At 43.9% G+C, this 19,566-nt stretch overlaps 1 protein-coding gene across 6 annotated transcripts in view; it reads left to right on the top strand.

Annotated features, from left to right (window-relative positions):
- The window catches only part of brd9 (bromodomain containing 9), a 61,985-nt gene that overhangs the window by 23,021 nt on the left and 19,398 nt on the right, over positions 1-19,566 (top strand). For 3 of the 6 annotated variants that reach the window (XM_068000682.1, XM_068000641.1, XM_068000649.1), the window contains exons 6-14: positions 116-226; positions 1,129-1,307; positions 4,010-4,142; positions 6,935-7,010; positions 8,841-8,945; positions 9,669-9,801; positions 10,667-10,778; positions 11,504-11,563; positions 14,215-14,286. In XM_068000682.1, coding sequence (XP_067856783.1) covers positions 116-226; positions 1,129-1,307; positions 4,010-4,142; positions 6,935-7,010; positions 8,841-8,945; positions 9,669-9,801; positions 10,667-10,778; positions 11,504-11,563; positions 14,215-14,286 — 981 coding nt within the window. The remainder of the gene's footprint in view (positions 1-115; positions 227-1,128; positions 1,308-4,009; positions 4,143-6,934; positions 7,011-8,840; positions 8,946-9,668; positions 9,802-10,666; positions 10,779-11,503; positions 11,564-14,214; positions 14,287-19,566) is intronic. The other 3 variants (XM_068000674.1, XM_068000667.1, XM_068000658.1) reach the window with 3 other exon arrangements.

Raw genomic sequence — 19,566 nt, 5'->3', positions numbered from 1 at the left:
GAGGAGGACTGATTCATCAGCTGAGCTTGCTAGTGCCTTCTACCTGCTGCAGAAAATTTGACATGGAAATGGTAGTATTTTAAGTAATTTTGGTATGTGTTGTCTTTTCCACCAGGGTGATTTCAAGCTTATGTGCGATAATGCAATGACTTACAACCGACCTGAAACAGTGTACTACAAGGCAGCAAAGAAGCTGCTTCACACAGGATTTAAGATGATGAGTAAAGTAAGATGATTTATTTTATTGGCCTGGGTGTCTGATGTATGGTATGACTAGTGTTGGGTTAGCACAATATTTTACTCAAAACACTTGCAAATCCAGAGTTGCATTCTACTGCTTATCAATATGGGTCCATCATTGATATGATTAAATCATCAATTGGGTAATACAGCTTGTAACTAGCTCTGAGAAACAGACTGAAAAGAGAGGGAGGGCAATCACAAACTGTGTGTCTGCAGCAATCTTGGTTCAGGTCTTCACAGAGATTGGTCCCTTTCAGCTGTTGTTGTGCTGCATACTACACTTACACTAGATCAAACCAGACTGATATTTGTGTTGAACCATCACTAGCATGAGGAGTCCAATGTGTGCATCATTCAATTATCCCACCATAGTTTGCATTGCTAGGAATACCTAAAGTAAAAGAAGAGAAGTAATTATAATATACTTAAAATGCATTTTATCATGATGCATAATTGAAGTAAGTTAATATTTAGTGCTTTTATTGTGTTTGAACCGTATGTGATGCCTAAAATTGTTTTGTGTGTGTTTTTTTTGGGAGAGTTGGAACGCATTTTAATATTATCTAAGATGTGTTCAGCTTTACCCTGAATGTGTTTTGTTTCCTCCATTACCTCTCAGTGACCTTGCATTATGGTGTTTATGGCTATAGAGTCTTTGCCAAGACATGCCATAGTCTGTGATCCATACACCATATGTCACCACTGGTGTTCTTCTCCATTGAGCCATAACAACGCTCATCTGTACTCACTCTCATTCACAGGAGTGTCATTAAACACAGTACACATCAATGACCAGCTACCACTAAATGCTGTGCATGTGCATGCAGTTCACCCCAGACTTGGGGAGAAGTAAAAAGCGTGCCCTTCTGTGTTCTCTGCTTACAGGAGCGTCTGTTAGCTTTGAAGCGCAGCATGACATTCATGCAGGAGATCGATTTTTCTCAGCAGGCAGCACTGTTAGGCGACGAAGATATAGCACAAGAAGAAACTGTTACAGAAGTTACTGTAGTACCTGTCGAAACAACTACCAAGAAATCCAAGAAACAAAGTAAAGAGGTCATAAGGTAAATTGAATTGCAATTTGAAATCCATGCTTCTTTTCCAAAGCACCTCTTGAAAGTTTGTAAATTGGGTGGTGTATTTTAGGAGAGAGGTTGTAGACCTTGGTTAGAAATATGTCCGATGAATGACAAAACGTTTGCTGCTCTCAAAGAGCCACTAAGGTGAAATGAGCTCTGTTCTGTTAGGAGTAGTTGAATTGCCAGCAGTGATTTTAGATAGCCAAAAAAAAACTTGACTAGAATAGTTATCCTGCTTGTCTCAGAGATGGCTGGTAGTATTGAAGGGCGTTCTGTTATAGAATCTGATTGTTCAGTGCATAAGAATGCCTAGCATACCTGACAAAGTAATGATTCAAGGTTACTCACGGTCTGTGGTCGTGAAATGACTCTTCCTTACATAAAAATAAGGGTCTGCAGCTTTGCAACCTTACGTAGAATGTAAAGCACAGAAACAGGCCATTTGGCCCAACTGGTCCATGCCTGTGTTTATGCTGCATCCAAGCCCCCTCCCACCCTTCTTCATCTAACCCTTTCAACATAACCTTATGAGGGAATGTGCATTTCAGCTCCCAACAGCACTGCCGAATTTGAACAGAACTGAATTCAATGAAATTTTGTAGTCATTTAAGCTATTACAATACAAAGAGATCGCAGCTACATTGTTAGCTGTGGCTCAGTGGGTAGCACTCTCGCCTCCAAGTCAGAAGGTTGTGGGTTCAAGTCCCACTCCAGAGACTTGAGCACAAAATCTAGGCTGACGCTCCAGTGTAGTACTGAAGGAGTGCTGCACTATCAGGGGTGTTATTTTTCGGATGAGCTGTCAAACCAGAGCCCCGTTTGCCCCCTCAGGTGGATGTAAAACATCCCATGGCACTATTTCGAAGAAGAGATGGGAAGTTCTCCCTGATGTCCTGGCCAATATTTATCCCTCAACCAACATCCACTAAAAAACAGATTATCTGGTCATTATCACATTGCTGTTTGTGGAACCTTGCTATTGGCTACTGTGTTTCCTACATTACAACAGTGACTACTCTTCAAAAGTACTTCAAATGGCTGCAAAGTATTTTGGGATGTCCTGGGGTCATGAAAGGCACTATATAAATGCAAGTATCTTTTTCTTTCTTTATTGTAATACCGCTACAGTCCTGGCACTGTTTCCGTGGGGTTTCAGTGGTGCCTCTGGCAGGAATGTAATTTTCTATCCTGGGTTAAGTAGTCTTTTCTATCCCAGGTTAAGTAGTCTCTTGAAAGCTACTGATGTGACTTTAAGTGATCTGACCCAATAGTGTCTATATTTTTCCTACACGTGCTCTCCTGAAACATTGACTCCTTGCTAGGATATAGTTGCTTGGTGCTGGTCACCCTTGTCCAAGTGGCCATTATTCTTTTGTGACATTGACAGTGAGTATCATTGGGTGTTTTGATCCTGTTCTCACTTGATGTGCATACACTGGATGGTTATCAGGACTGGGAACCCTGGCTGATTCATTTTCCTTCTGTGATCCAGGAACACTGAAGCCAATTTTTTTTTAATTCATTCATGGGATGTGGGCATCGCTGGCAAGGCCAGAATTTATTGCCCGTCCCAAATTGCCCTGGAGAAAGTGGTAGTGAGCTGCCCTCTTGAACCGCTGCAGTCCGTGTAGTGAAGGTTCTCCCACAATGCTTGTTAGGTACGGAGTTCCAGGATTTTGACCCAGCGACGATGAAGGAATGGCGATATATTTCCAAGGCAGGATGGTGTGTGACTTGGAGGGGAACGTGCAGGTGGTGTTCCCTTCCGCCTGCTGCCCTGTCCTCCTAGGTGGTAGAGGTCGTGGGTTTGGGAGGTGCTGTCGAAGAAGTCTTGGCGAGTTGGTGCAGTGCATCTTGTAGATGGTACCTGCAGCAGCCATGGTGCACTGGTGGTGGAGGGAGTGAATGTTTAAGGTGGTGGATGGGGTACCAATGAAGCAGACTGCTTTGTCCTGGATGGTGTCAAGCTTCTTGAGTGTTGTTGGAGCTGCACTCATCCAGGCAAGCGGACAGTATTCCATCACAGTCCTGACTTGTGCCTTGCAGAGGGTGGAAAGGCTTTGGGGAGTCAGGAGGTGAGTCACTCGCTGCAGAATACCCAGCCTCTGACCTGCTCTTGTAGCTACAGTATTTATGTGGCTGGTCCAGTTAAGTTTCTGGTCAATGGTGACCCCCAGGATGTTGTTGATGGGGGATTCGGCGATGAGAATGCTGTTCAATGTCAAGAGGAGGTGGTTAGACTCTCTCTTGTTGGAGATGGTCATTGCCTGGCACTTGTCTGGCCAAATGTTACTTGCCACTTATCAGCCCAAGCATGGATGTTGTCCAGGTCTTCCTGCATGCGGGCACGGACTGCTGCATTATCTGAGGGGTTGCGAATTTAAGTACCACTTTGTTGACCTGACCGGGATCAGCTAACTTGTCATAGACTGGGGACTCCACTTGGCCTTCCTGGTTTGTGTGACTCAGCCACGCACTGGCTAAACTCGCTAACTCATTCCGAGTTGCCTTCTATCTACATTTTGAGATCTTGTAACAAAGTTGCACTCCCTTGGTTCTGCTGTTAGACTAGTTGGGGGGTATATGTTACAATGTACTTATAGTTGCATAACATGGACGCAATTAATTTTACTACAGTGCTCACTTCCTGTCATCAACCTTTACACAGATAACTTCTCCTCTTTCAGTTACTTGTATGAGCCAGAAGGGAACGCATGCAGTTCAACCGACAGTACAGCTGAGGAACATGTCCTAGCCTTGGTAGAACATGCGGCGGATGAAGCTCGAGATAGAATTAGCAGAAATGCTCCCAACAGCAAGGTATATCAGTGAAGTAGTTGGATAAAGGATAAAATATGTGTGTATATAATATTTGGTGACTTGTTACTTTCTGGTAAGCAACTGTTGACTCGATTTAAATTTGCAGTGATTGTGATGCAATCATTGATCCTTCAATATTGCCATCCTCCATGACACACAACACACTGTTTTGTTCTTTTTAAAAAAAAAGTCGCAAGTGATCAAACCTACCGCATGAATTTTAACAATAGCTGTTAAAGATTGACAGATATCTAAGCGAATGCAACGATGTACTCTTAGAGGCGTTCAGATGTTATAAACCATAACTGCTATCTATTACAATCAAGTGAATGAGGTGGAATCACTATATATACCGTGAAGTTCATGGGCAGTTTAATTTTGTGTTCTGATTTCTTTGCTGGCAGTTTGTGACCATCTAGATAATGCATGATAACATCCTCACTGAAAGATTGAGAACCACTGCAGGCTTGTTGAATGAGAATCTATGGTTAATCATGAAAAAATACTATTGTGCAAGCTATAAGATGTGCATACACAAGTAGTTTCAAGGTTATAATGTTACACCGAAACTACAGCACAGAAACAGGCCATTCGGCCCAACTGGTCTATGCCGGTGTTTATGCTCCACACGAGCTTTCTCCCGCCCTGCTTCATGTAACCCTATCAGGATACTCTTCTATTCCTTTCTCCCCCGTGTGCTTATTTAGCTTTCCCTTAAATGCATCTGTGCTATTTACCTCAACTATTCCTTGTGGTTGCGTGTTCCACATTCTACCACTCTTTGGGTAAAGAAGTTTCTCCTGAATTGCCTATTGGGGGATTTATTAGCGACAATTTTATATTTATCACCTCTAGTTTTGGACTCCCCCACAAGTGGAAACATTTTCTCTACATCTACCCAATCACACCCTTTCATTGTCCTAAAGACCTCTATCAGGTCACCCCTCAGCCGTCTCTTTTCTAGGGAAAAGAGCCCCAGCCTGTTCAGCCTTTCCTGATCAGTTGGAGTTGAGAAGTTATAAACTGCTCCAATTTTGTTCTGGTTTGCCATTCAAATGGCCTCATAGTCACTCCTGGGTACCTGTAAATGCATGTGGTGACATCACTTAAAAACACAAAACAAACTTTGGAAATTTAGTGTGAAACGCTGGTGGGCCTTTGTGTGGTTAAATAATGACACTGATGGCATATTTTTGTAATTTGAACTCTTGAAAGAATTCAGTCAATATTTTATCTAGTATGGAATGGACTCTACAAATAAATCCTATATTGGTCAGCAGTCTGTTGATGTCCTAATGAGGCACAGGTATCCCTTTGTCTGCAGATTTAATATCGGTGAAATAAAACCAGAAAATGCTGAAAATACACAATTGTCAATCAGCATCTAAAAAGAGAAAATATGATTTGGTGTTTAAGGTAAAAATACATCATTTCTCTTTTTAAATTGCCTTTAGACCTGTTGCGTGTGACCAGCATTTTGTGCTTTTATTTCAGATTTTCAGTGTTTGCCATCTGATCTTTTAATATTAGAATGACACTGGTGTCAGTGCGGCCGAGAAGAGTGTTGGAAAATGCTGAGAAATTGAGAATTAGAGATGTCGATGTTAGCAAACTACAGATTGAAGCAAACAGGCAGCATATTCTGGAGTTGTTTCTCTGTGTTTACATCTCCCATGCTATAAGACGATCTACTGTTCAAGCCTGCCTGAATGGCATCCTGCTATCTAGGATCGGCTTTTTGGGGTTCTGATATGGCTAAGATAGCTAAGTTATTGCCCAAATCTTTCCTCGTCTCTAAAGCTGTCAGACACAAGTGTTGTATGCGGCATTCCTTATTGTTATATTGATGTATTCTGAATTCCTGTGACACAAAAACTGGAAATGTACAGCAGATGAGTCAGTGTCTCCTATTCTGCGGGTTGCATCTTTATGCCCTTTAACTGGGGTGGTTTGTATTCATAAAGTCATTGCATTATACAGCACAGAAGAAAGCCATTTGCCCCATAGCTCCTGTGTTGACTCTCAAACAGCTAGCCTTGGTCCCATTCCCCTACCCTTTCCCCATAAATTTAAATTTCTCTCTTTTCAACTATTTATTCACTTCCATTGTAAAAGCTGCTATGGATTCTGCTTCTGCCATTATAGGGCGTTCCATGCCTTGACAAACCTCTGCATAAAATCAATTCTCTTCATCTCTCCTTTTGTTCTTTTTGTGAAAGTAAATTTATGCCCTCTAGTTACCAACACATTGACCAGTGGAAATAGTTTATTCCGATTTACCTTATGAAAACCTTATTTGGTACATGATATTAATTTGACGTTACCATCAGTGGATATAGCGCCATTATTAGCTGTTCATGTGCATTACCCGAGAAACTAACATAGAAATATGTGTGATCCTCTTGAGTAATCTACATTAGTATCATTGCAGTGTCTTCAAACACCCATGGTTTTGAATAGTTGAGGCTGTGCAATGAAAATGTTGCTTGAACTATCCATGCCAGGTATAAAACACTAATCATTTGGTGTGGATTAACAATATTGAAGGACTTGGATGCCCTAAATTTAGAGGAGCTGCTACTGCTGGCAAATCCCTTGGAATTCAGGCCACCAACATGCTTCAGTGGGTTTTTTTGAGACGAAAGCTGACTTTGTTTAATAATTTAAGAAAAAGTTTTGATTCCATAACAGATGGGTAGTTTTAGTCTGAATAAAAATACAACATTTACTCTGACTGTAACTCGAAACTGTAAATTTGATCTAACGTGCAGTTTTATTGCATTTTGTTGCAGATTGGCTACCTCAAAAAGGAGGGCGAAGGTCCTCTGCTCTTTGCTGTTGTAAACCAGTCTGATCCAGAAACAGAAGGCAAGTTGACTTTAATGCTTGGTTCTTGTTGAAATATTCTGGGGGGGAAATTGGTCTGCACAGTACGCGAAACAGGAGATAGCAAATCGGCAGCCTGTTTTACACCGTGCCTGATTTTCTTTTCAAAGTGAATATTGATATCACTGTGTCATTCAATGAGTTGAAGGCAGAGCAGGACTTGTGGTTTTCATTTACTCATAAACTACAGTGCGCAGAGTCTGTCTACTGCAGCGCGCAGAGTCTGTCTACTGCAGCGCGCAGAGTCTGTCTACTGCAGCGCGCAGAGTCTGTCTACTGCAGCGCGCAGAGTCTGTCTACTGCAGCGCGCAGAGTCTGTCTACTGCAGCGCGCAGAGTCTGTCTACTGCAGCGCGCAGAGTCTGTCTACTGCAGCGCGCAGAGTCTGTCTACTGCAGCGCGCAGAGTCTGTCTACTGCAGCGCGCAGAGTCTGTCTACTGCAGCGCGCAGAGTCTGTCTACTGCAGCGCGCAGAGTCTGTCTACTGCAGCGCGCAGAGTCTGTCTACTGCAGCGCGCAGAGTCTGTCTACTACAGTACACTGGGGCTTAAATTGGATAAGGCCGGAAACTGGGCGCAAGTGTCGCGATTAACCCATGCCCGGTGCTTCCTTCACAGGCAGGACGAGACATTCGTCCTGCCTGAGGACTTGCCTTCAAGCAGCATTAACAACTAGGCCTGACATGGAGATGCAAGGAAATGCACACTTTCCACCAGCAGGTGGAGCCCCAGTCGCTTAAAATCTCTTAAAGGTAGCCGGTACCTGTTATTTGCAAAAAAATAACAGTCTGCTGTCTGCACAGAGTCTGAAAAGAGATCAGACATCGCACATGTAAAACACAGATGCAAGTCCCGACCCTATGTTTACAAACTGATGAGTTATGTTAAAACATTAAATAACAGTTGCGCTCCACTAAATCCCGCATCCTCCAATCTGCACGCCAGACCTCACCAATCTGCCGATCTGAGTTTGTGCCAGGCCTGTGAGAGCGCATGAACCAAGGTTCTCTGCTGTTGAGGCCTTGGTGCAAGAGGTGGACAGAAGGAGGGACATCCTATATCTGTGGGGGGGGAGGGGAGGGCAGGGCAGGGCAAGAGGCCCTCCAGACATATACCCAAAAGGCAGTGGGAGGCAGCGGAGGACAAATTCAATGTCAGCAGCACAGCACCATGAACCCAGATGCAGTGCAGGAAGAAGTTCAATGCTTTGACACGAGTGGTCAAGGTGAGTGAGGTCAACTGTCAAGTGGCATCTCCTACAATAGCACCACTAGCCGCATCCACTGCTCCACGCACTGCACCCCCCCATCACCCACACACCAACAAACTCTTTCCGTCAGTACTCAACTCTGCCAATCAGATGCTTCCTCTCACTCTTACACATTACCACTGTTGCAAGCAGGCCGCATACACTGGCAGCTAGTCAACCATGACAGGCAGATCACCCAGACACCTTTCCCGCTTTCTTGCAGGAGAAGGTGACGCATATCAAGGGCAGCAAGTGGCAGTGGCATTTAGCCCCTCGAGCCTGTTCCGCCATTCAGTAAAGTGATGGTGGATCTGTGTCCTAACTCCATATAGCCTTAGCCCCATACCCTTGGTTCACAGAAATCTATCAATCTCAGAATTGGCCAGTTCTGTCGAAGGGCCATCGACCTGAAACGTTAACTCTGTTTCTTTCTCCACAGATGCTGCCTGACTTGCTGAGTATTTGCAGCATTTTCTGTTTTTATCACTGCATTTAATAGCTGTACAGATTTATCACTTGCAATCTGGTTTGAATACATATTTAGACTTCTATATTGGCATTGCAGAGGAAGAGGTTCGCCAAGTGGATCTTAGTTCCCTTACAACTAAACTGCAACCAGGCATAAATACTATGGGGTTTAAAGATGACAGGAGGAACAAAGCTTTATCAGGTAAGTCTTGCTCTACTTCTCCAGCCCGAATGTTGTTTTTTGAGTAGGAATCTATAGTGCTTGAACCATTCTTGAAATTCGTGGTTTAATTTGACTTTTTGCAATTCAAGCCATATTTCAGTACACACAATGCCAGTGTTCAATTTTCAGAGTTTTAGTGGTCAATTTGATCATCATTTTTCCTGTTATCAATCTCCCTTACAACAATTTCTCTATATCCAGTCAGTCTACAAATATTGCACCTGGTGTCACTTTCATTACTTATCAGTAACCCTTCTGTATTACACTGGGACACTCAGTATATTGTCATGATACAACTAAATTTTCATGTGCCAAATTGTTTTTGTGTCTTTCATGATACACCACAGATGCTAAACTTATTTATTATTCTTTGGTTTCTTATCCTATTCCATGACTTTCCATTAAATATTAAATTAACATCTTGAGGACAAAAAGGGGAGAAAATTACGAATGGAGAGAAAAACTTACAAATTTTTGAAAAGAAAATATATCAATATGTTTATTGCATCAATATGTTTTAAGAAGTTTGATTAGAAGAAATACTTTGGGTTATTTCTTGGACCTCTAAGAAATGTAATCAGGTTATTACGTAAATTGAACCTGACTGATGACATGCTTGAAGCTGTCAGACCCTTCTCTTGTTTAAAATTGAAGATACGTTGGATGTAAAAGCATTTAGAAGCCTTTCTTTACCCATTGCAGTTACTTATCTGAACTGTGTGTATACAGCTCAGTCCATACAAAACAACACCATCTTCCCTAACCTTACCCCAGAGGAAACAGAGCTGTTGTATACCACATACGGAGAAGAGACTGGGGTGCAGTGTGCCTTAAGGTAATCCCGTTTATTAATTTGTACTTCACAGAAAGCCTTTGTTATTGGTATTGCACGGAAAATAATACTTGCATCCAAGCAGTTTGGATTTTCCAGAAATTTCTGTTTTTGAAATTGCATACAAGTGTGTACTGGTACAGTGCTATCAATCATGCAGCAATGGAGAACCAGCTTGATGTTCAGTGCCATCTTTTATGACTCCAAATATCATGGTAATTTCATATGCAGTAAGAAGTTATTATGAAAGGAAATGGCTGCTAAATGACTTGACTATTGCAACTTTAACTTTCCATGTGCATCTTTGAAAGTATTTTTTTAAATCGTACTTCAGAGATTGTCTCCTGGACAGGAAAATGCATTCTTTAGAAGAACTTTTGAATGCTAATGGAAGGAGAAATAAATAAAGCCAACAAACATTATTATTGGCCAGGAGAATTGTCAAAGGATTATCTCCTCGCAGTTCCAATCTGGTAGAGCCACATCACCTGATGATGCAAAATAGAGATGTAGGAAATGTCCACCAGATGGCAGCAAACCATTATATAAGAGGAACTCTTAACTTTTAACTGTCAGAAATGCTGGATATAAATTTGCTGGTAATTACTAAGTAGTTTTTCCTTGCCGCTAAACAGATTATATATAAAATTTATTTTTGTAAGTATTTGTTAGACTTTGCAACTTCACTTAGCCATCACTTGAAGATCCAAAAACAACTAACAGCAAAAATCTTTTCATTGTACATTGAAATGGCAACATTTTTTTTTCAATAGATTACATGAAATTTTGCAAGAAATCTTTTGAATATGCAAAGCCTAAGTTTGCTTTGCAGGGTGTATTTTTTTTTAAATGTATATTTTCTCTGCAGTTTACAAGAGTTTGTTAAAAACTGTGGGAGCTCCACAAAGAAAATGGTGGATGACTTGTTGAATCAAATCACTGCAGGGGAACATTCCAAAGCTGTCTATCATTTATCACAGGTAAGAAGAGCGCTTTTGCATGGCTGTAATGAACATTGATGACACTACTGTCACTGCGGATTATCCCAATGTGAATCTCTGCTTTCAGAGGGGATGCATAGGGGGAGAACGACAAGAGGATGGGATGAGAAGGAGAGAAACTAGTTAGTTAGTCAATTAATACTTTAGAATATCTTGAAGCTGGGTTTTCATGGATGAGTAACCCATTTTTTTGACATAAAGCTGTACTGTGTTGATCAGTTTTACAATAATTATTTTCTCAGGAGTGAAGGACGTAGAAGGAAGATGCACAATTGCCAGTGTAATCTGTTGATTTAATAAGATATCAGAATATTTACCGTTCTAACGCAGCCCTAGGGTACTTTCATGTTCTATAAACAGACTTAATGATTCACATTCAAGCTCAACTCTACAATCGCACCAGTGATCGAGTATCGTTGAGTCTGTTTTAACTTAATGGTAATCTAGTGCCTGTTTCACAGTGAAGTCCAGAGGATTCAGAGTGAAACTGAACTACTGCCCGTTGATATCAATAATCATTTCTTTTTTTAAAAAAAATGTAAATAACATGAAAATTGTCGCTATATCAGAACCATTTCCAAGTATTTTAAAAAAGTACTGTATAATCTAATAAGAGATTGGGGTGGGGGATATTGTACTGCTATATTGGTTTGAGAATGTTTTGTTTTAATTGTTCTACAACATTTGCACCTTTTCTTTCACAGAAAAGAAATATTGAGCAAAAAGCAAGTAAAGATATCAATATGAGTCTTGATGAAGTGCAGGTGAGGCTACAGATTTAGCATTGTTCTGCTTTATGGAAACTGAAATTTGACGCAAATTATTACTTTAAGATGGAAATTACGATGCATAGTAGAGTTAAAGCTCCATACTACATGGCAAAGTGAAATCGGGCAGGGTTTGAGTTCAAGCTGCTGCTTTGTGGTTGGTGATCATCCCACTTACTATTTCCTTATGCTTGCACTATTGGCTGAGCATGCCTGCAACTTAAGTGCAAGAAAATTGGAGCCAAATAGGATGCTGAGTAGCGCATTTGGTTATTATCGCCCTCTCAACTTAGACCTGGGTTTGAATGAAACCATACAATACCATAAAGTTTTCTTCTCTCTTAAATGGATTGAGTTGAGTCATCCTCAATCCTATGGTTCCCAAAAGACGTGTGTAGAGTGCAAAATTGCCTCTAATTTGATGCAAATTCAGTCTGACTCTGGCTACAGGGATAGCCAGTTTGGGAACTACCACATTGGTGCAATAAGGACTACTTGTTTGAGGTTGGGGATTAAATAGCCTGGTGTTGTTATGCTGAATCAGCAGCCTACAGGTGACTCCACTCCCACAATACATGGTTGACTCTTAATGCCCTCTGAAGCTACTCAGCTGTCAGGCAACTAGGGACGGACAATAAATGCAGCATCACTAATGTCCCAGAAATTCCGGAAATTTTCTGTTTGATTGACTAGGATTTTTTTTCATTGCCAAATACTAACGTTTTCTGCAATGGTAGCGAGAGTTTTCCATGGGTAGCTGACACAGTCTTTCAGAACTTAAGACCTTTTTTCATTCCATATTTGTGTTCTTTAGCCTATAAAAATACTTTTTGTTCTATGGCCATGATTTTATAAGGAAACTGAAGGATAAAGCATTATCCTAGAGGTTGCCTTTAACACATTTATCAGTTGACCAGTTCCACTCTGTTGATATGTGACCTATCAACATAGTCTGCAACATCTGTTTTGGACATGTTACCTTTGACCAATGTAGAGTGATTGCAAACACTGGCATAAGCAGATCCAGAATCAAATATCATCGGTCTGATATTTCTATATTGAAATATTTATTCTTGGGGTGAGTATGGGGAAAAACTCTATTCAAAGGTTTTAAGTTCACCGATTGTCCTGCTTCAGGTCTTTTGACTGTTTGGTCTCAAAGGGATTTTTTGTTTAAGGTATAATATGTTTTTGATGTAAAGTCAAGTTTGTGATTTCTATGGCTTAATTCCCAGAGGTCCAGCATGTATTTTTCTGACTTAAAAGGATGGGACCACTGGAACAAAGGGTGACTGGGAATGTTATGAGCTCTCCCAAAAGGAGATGAGTAAACAATTTTTTAATATATCAGATTGAGACACGGTTCATTAACATAGTCCTTGGAGGAAATTGGGTGTAACATGATATAATGGCTTCATTCATGTGAGCTCTTTGGGGTTTGGATACCCAGAATCAGACCCAGCAGGGCAGTGGCAGGTTTAATTGGCAGCTTGACTCGTGATTAGGTGAGGGAGGGTCAGAGGTCAAGACTTTGGCTTCCTCTCTAACTAAAAGGGCCTAGACAGCCAATAGCAACCTGGTAAGGAAGTCAGACACAGAGTGCAAGCTCCCTGTTTAAGTTTAGCGCCAGTTATTTTCAGAAAAGTGTATTTAACCTGCTAATATTGATTGTATGATGTGCTGTATTTTCTATATTATGAGGTGCATTATTAAATATTCAATGTGAGCGTTGCAAAATAGATTAAAATTTGCTGTGCGTTACTGTGGCTGGTATCACAGCATAGAAAAGTTAGGCAGGGTATTGGGCGATGCGTCTCATGGTCACTGGTCTCCTGGAATCACCGTGGTTGGGTCAGAGAGGCATTTCCCAGATTTTATTTTTCCTGGATCGGCCTAGGGATTATTTTCCTGGGTTTTTTGCCTCTCCCAGGAAGTGATGTGTCAGATGGGGGCGTTGGGGATCATGAGGTTGTTCATTAACACTATGACTGTATGGGGCAGACTGGATGAGCCAGCTGGTCTTTTGCTGTCCATCATTTTTTTATGTTCATATGTTTACATTATTGTATGATTTATAATCGACCTCGCCTCACCAAAAGGTGCAGCAGATGGAATAAATGTGGACGAGGGCAAGTGCGAGATTGCAGTATCCAGTTCATACAACTCTGGTATCACACTGCCCTATGACTAGATATTGGGCAGTAAATGTGAGCTGCTGATCGCAAGGGACGGGGGCGCCAGCTTATGGGACAGACCGGTGAAGCAGATCGCGGGAGAAAATCTAGAGCAGACCGAAATTTGATACATTCTTATGACACACAATCTCTTGGGCATTAGCTGTTGAAATCAGTTTGATTTGAAATGGCAGCAGGATTTGTAAAAGCTGTTAAGTGGTGACCAGTACTCTTTCGTTGTGGATCTTATTCATTGTGAACAAATTTTAGACTCTTTTCAGAAATCTCAGTTTTCAGTAGTTCACTGTTAACTTTTCAATTATTGTGTATTGCCCTATTTTTTGATTCAGGCACATATGCATTTATCACTGCATTACCCCTCTCTTTTCCCCCCCCCCACCCCCACCCCCTCCTCCAATCCTTTTCATTCCCCGGTACTTCCATTGTCTTAACTAACTTTTTGTTTTGTTGTAGGCTCCAGCAGTTTTTATAAAAGAGGAACCCAAATTGCAGCCCACCTGTCCAGAAACATCTAAACCAATAATGGTGAGAATTTCCTGAGTGTCCATAGATTATGCTGAAAGTACTGTGCAAAATAACAGTTCAGGTAGGGTCATATTATAATTTGATGCCACCCAAATGGTCAGTTCTGTTGAGCGGCAACTTGCATTTTTCTGGTGCCTTTAATTTTCCAAGAAGCGGCCGATGAGCCTTTGCGGCAGGCTCAGAAGTATTGACTGAAAGTTTGGTTGAAGAGATGGGCTTTGAGAAGGTGAGGTCTGTTTATGCTACAGACTTCAAGCTGCTGTGGAGAAATTCTTAGAGGTGCATCGTGGAAGTTGAGTTTCATCCTGCGGCTACAGATCTACAGTACTCAGAATGCACCGCAACATCCCAAAGGAGGAAAGGTCCAGGTAGTTAATGGTTCTTGTTGATGAATTCTGTCTGAGAGATTCATTGTGGGGTTTGCAGTTTTCACCTTGCTGCCGTAGAACTAGGGTATCCCGAGAGCAACCTGGAAGAATGAGAGGAGAAAATAATTAAAAATTTTCCTCCTTCTACCCTCAGAGTTCTTAATACAGGTTAAGCTAATGAGTAATTTGGAACTAATGGCATTTGGGTTCAGGCGGTTTTTGTGTTGCTGAGAGACTGATGCTTGGGTTGGGACCAGAGAGGAATGTTTTAGGCACTTTGCTACTGGCCTCAGATATTACAGCTGATAGCATCAGCATTTGAGGCCGATGTTAGTCAGTCCCAAGACCATGGTGAATGGCCATCTGTTTAGATGTTGGTCATAGGATACACAACTGTAGAAAAAACCTCCCTGGTGCAGTGCTACATCAATGACCATTTCAGCAACAACTACAAATCCCCAAGGGAATTAAAGGGGTGGGGTGGGTGGGTTAATAGCTAAGTAACTGAGGAAAAGGAGAAAGGTTTTGGAGGAGAAGGAGGAGGGAAAAATAAAGGCCCCAATATGGAACAGGCGGAATGGCAGCGGGGGGGGGTGAATGGGCGCATGGGTAACCCGACTAATAAAATAAGTCCATTTCGCACGCGATCGCAAGTGAATTGGTGCCACTTAACGTGGCTTCCGGGTTTGCCGTCCGAAAGCTGCGCAGTGGGCGGACTGCGCACCCGCAGGACAGGCTATCAGCTGGAGCAGTTCTGTTTAAAGAGCCATTGCTCCGAAGGCTTTTTGCTACAGGAAAGTCCAGAAAACACACGATATGAAGCAGCACAGGGGCAAGGCTGCTCCGAGATTTAGCAATGCCTCGCTGCAGCAGCTACTGGATGGGGTCAGGAGGAGGAGCAAAGTGTTTTACCCCGCAGACGGGAGGAAGTGCCCTGCCCCTGCCACCAAGAAGGTCTGACTAGAGGTGGCAAACGAGGTCACCAGCAGCAGCAACGTCTCCCGCACCTGGATCCAGTGCAGTAAGTGTTTCAATGACCTAACTATATTCCATGTTCCACCTCACTGCCACCCCCAACTCATTCGGCACTGCCTAGAATACTCCATCACATCCTGCCTCACTCCTTAAGGCTCATGCTCAACTTACCTGCACTTCCTCACCTCCCCATTAGTCACCCCACCTTTACCAATCTCACCAATCCTGATCCAATGTGATGCCTCTGTCTCATACTCACCCCTCTGATGCACCTCTTTCACGGTCAGCCTCACCCAAAGCAATGCATTCATTGGTTGGCCACTTCACTATCACTCACTCACACATCTGTACTTTCTCCCCTTCCAGGAGAAGAGAGCGCAAAATGCATGTGAGAGGGCGAGGACTGGAGGGGGGGGCCACAACAAATAGTGGTCCTCACAGATGCGGAGCAGGAGGCCCTGGAGGTCAGACGCACCCTCGAGTGCCTGTCCGTCGGGGACGGCGAGACTGGCACCCCACAAACGTCTGGTGACACAACTTTAACATTCATCACACACAATATGAATTGATGTTAACAATGATTGGCATGTCCAACACCTCAGTATGCTCATCGTAACATTACACATCTGTGATGATGCTTAATATTGCCTTCTGTTCTCTTATAGGCCCTTCAACGACTGCAGCAATGGCAGAGGGCGATTCCTCAGAGGACTGCCGGTCTCTGAGGGGGCACCGTCACATCTTAGTGAGCCATCCACCAGCGCAGATACTCACACCTCGGTGGGCCCTAGTGGTGAGTTAGTTGGGTTGGCACCTGGTGAGTCACCACACACAAGTGAGCACAAGCTGACACTGGTGGCAGGGGCAGCTGTGGAGAGTCTGCGTCGGTGGGAGCATTCCTCTCCAGGCTCTGCTCAGCTGGACGCAGATGTTGAACCCCAGGGGCCATCCTTTAAAAGGAGAATGATCGAGGGACAGCAGCACATTTGCGAGGTACTGGAACAGGTGCCACACGCACTCTCCACAATAGCGCAGAGGATGGAGGAGTCCAACTCCTGAAAGAGTGGAATGGTGGCACAGGTACGTGAGGGAATCTCTGAGATAGTGTCGCAGGGACTTGAGCAAGTGTCTGAGATAGTGTCGCGGGTAAAAGCGGGAATGTCTGCGATGGAGAGAAGGCTAGTCTCCGTTGAGCTTCAAGCACGGCTCACAAATGAGTCCATTCAGGCCCTAACAACGGTCGTTCGGACTCAGGGCGAACAACGTTCTGTTGCCTTAAACAGGCAGACACATGCTTCACAACTGGGCTTCCAAGTCATCATACGTGTCCTCCAAACTGTTGTCCAGCAGGGTGGTAGGAGTGGAGTGGGCCTGGTCCAGGAGAGGGATGATGGCGACAGAGCACATGGAAGAGTGGATGCCACTCAAAGCGCCCCCACCTCCCACCCGTTGTTCCCCTCTCAACCAGTACCCGCAATGCTGCCTCCTCTCCAGGTGGCCAACACTGCCCCTGCACAGGTGCAGGTGGAGCAGTCTTTGGAGGGGCTCTCATGGGCACCAAAACCCAGAGGGCATAGGCGGAAAGCATCTAATCGGTCAGGGCATGAACATGAGCAACCTGCCACTACCTCTGCTGCAGCCACAGGGGATACACCACATAGAAGCGGTAGTAAGAAGGCAGCTAAGGATTTGTGAGCTCGATGGGGATGCACAACGGTGTCTGACAGACTGTCATGTTTTTCATTTATATTTGTTTTTTGTTAAAGTCACATTAAATGTTATCATTCTCACCACTACTGCCACGTCTTGCCCATTCTTGACTAGCTTTTGTGATAGGGCCTTTTCATGAGCTTCACCATGAACGGCGACATTTGATGCCACCCATTGGACCACTTTACAGTGGGTGTATGTGTCATTGCAGGAATGCTTTGTGCAGGGATGGGGGGAGGGAGCTGGTGTTGGCGCTGGTCTTTCCAGGTGGTGTGAGGACTGGACTCTTCACACTTGCTGATGTTAGGAAAACTGTTCACATATCAGTAACTCCCTGGCCTCACGAACAGCCAGGTGAGCCGCTGCTCTGCCCATGGGTTCCTCCTCCTCCTGCTCAATGTGGATGGCAGATGTGGATGGGGCCTCCTCAAGCGGCACCCTTCTCTTGTGCCATGTTGTGCAGGACACAACACCCTGCTATAATGCGTCCCACTCTGGTGCGTATTGAAGCGCTCCCCCAGAACGATCAAGTCACCTAAATTGCATCTTGAGCAGCCCTATAGCATGCTCAATCGTAGACCTGGTAGCGATGTGGCTGTTGTTATATCGACTGTTGCTCACTGATGGGGTTCCTCAGAGATGTCATGAGCCACGTGTGCAGGGGGTAACCCTTGTCCCCGAGGAGCCAGCCCTTAAGGGTGTTCAGTGCATGGAAGAGGGGTGGGATATTGGATTCCCTCAGAATGAAGGAATCGTGGCAGCTGCCAGGGAATCTGGTGCACATGTGAAGGAATCTTTTGCGGTGGTCACAAACAAGCTGGGCGTTGATGGAGTGATACCCCTTTCTGTTGATGAACAGTCCTGGCTCGTGTGGAGGTGCTCGTATTGCTATATGGGTGCAATCGATTGCACCCTGCACCCGTGGGAAGCCAGCCACGGAGTGAAATTCCATTGCCCTCTCCGTCTAGCTGAGGTCATCCATGAGGAAGTTGACCTACTGCGAGGCTCTGCGAAACAAGCCGTCGGTGACCTGCCTTATGCATTTGTGTGCAGAAGACTGAGAGACCCCGGTGATGTCCCCAGTGGCATCCTGGAATGATCTGGAGGCGAATAAGTTGAGGGCAGTGGTGACTTTAACTGCGATGGGTAATGAGATGCCGCTCGGTCCAGCTGGGAGCAGCTCAGCGTGAAGGAGACTGTAGATGTCTGCGACCACCTGGCGACTCACTCTGAGACTGCTCCTCAGAGAGGTCCAGGAAGCTGAGCCTTGGTCTTATAGACCCTGTGGCAAGGGTAGTGCATCCTGCGACATCGCGCTCTCTCTTGTTGCCCTCTGTGCTCTTATGCAGGTCCATGTGGTGCAGCACTGTGTTATGGAGCTCCTTGTGGTGGAAGTGCACGCCGTGCCTGGTGAGGCTGGTGATGTTGTTCGTCCTCAAATGTACTGGTGAATGCAGCCATGGTGCCCCCCCCCACTCTCCCCGATGATGTCAGTTTGAGGGGGTTCGAAAAGTTGTTAAATATGTGTGAACAGAAGAATTCTGAGTGGAAACTAAGAATTTTCAGTGAAAACACAAAGATCTCCCAGCCAAAAGAACTGAGTCCCCTGCTGCAATAACTCACCTTTTATCCCCATCTGTCAAACAAGCATTTGAATGTCCAACTGACTGCCGGCTGAAACATGTCTCTTGCAGCATGGAGTGTTTCCCACAGCACGGGAAACATGCTGGGGATGTTTGAAAATCGGACCCCTGCTTCAATGTGCACAAAATTAAGTACCTCAAGTACTTCAACTCTCTAAATAACTCTCTTAAGTATCATCCAGCCGGCTTTAATTGCCGGTGGTACTTCTGCATTCGTGAGGCGCGCGCGCACCCAGACACGTCATTGGGGAACCCGGAAGTCTGCGGGTTGGAGTTGAGTTCCGAACCCGCTTGGGATTTCTCTGATTTTCGGAGCCCCCAACGCACCCTCTACTTCATTCTAAAATGGGGCCAAAGTACTTGCATCTTCAGCAAATGCTACAAATCCACCGTGGGAGATAGTGCAAAAATATAAATACTTGTAATGCAAAGGACTGAGAATAAAAGGTTTTGGGGAGAGAAGGAAGAGCCCAAGTTACTTGAACCTTAAGTTTTGCAAAGTGGAAGGCAAAAAATATTACAAACACTATTGTATCTGTCAGTGTCAGTATGGTGTGTTTTTTGAAACACAAACTTAAGTGTAG

Source organism: Heptranchias perlo, chromosome 2 (assembly GCF_035084215.1).
Source record: "Heptranchias perlo isolate sHepPer1 chromosome 2, sHepPer1.hap1, whole genome shotgun sequence".
NCBI classification, from domain to species: Eukaryota; Metazoa; Chordata; class Chondrichthyes; order Hexanchiformes; family Hexanchidae; genus Heptranchias; species Heptranchias perlo.
Note: the sequence above shows the minus strand (reverse complement) of the source record. Positions and strands in the feature narration are given on the sequence as shown.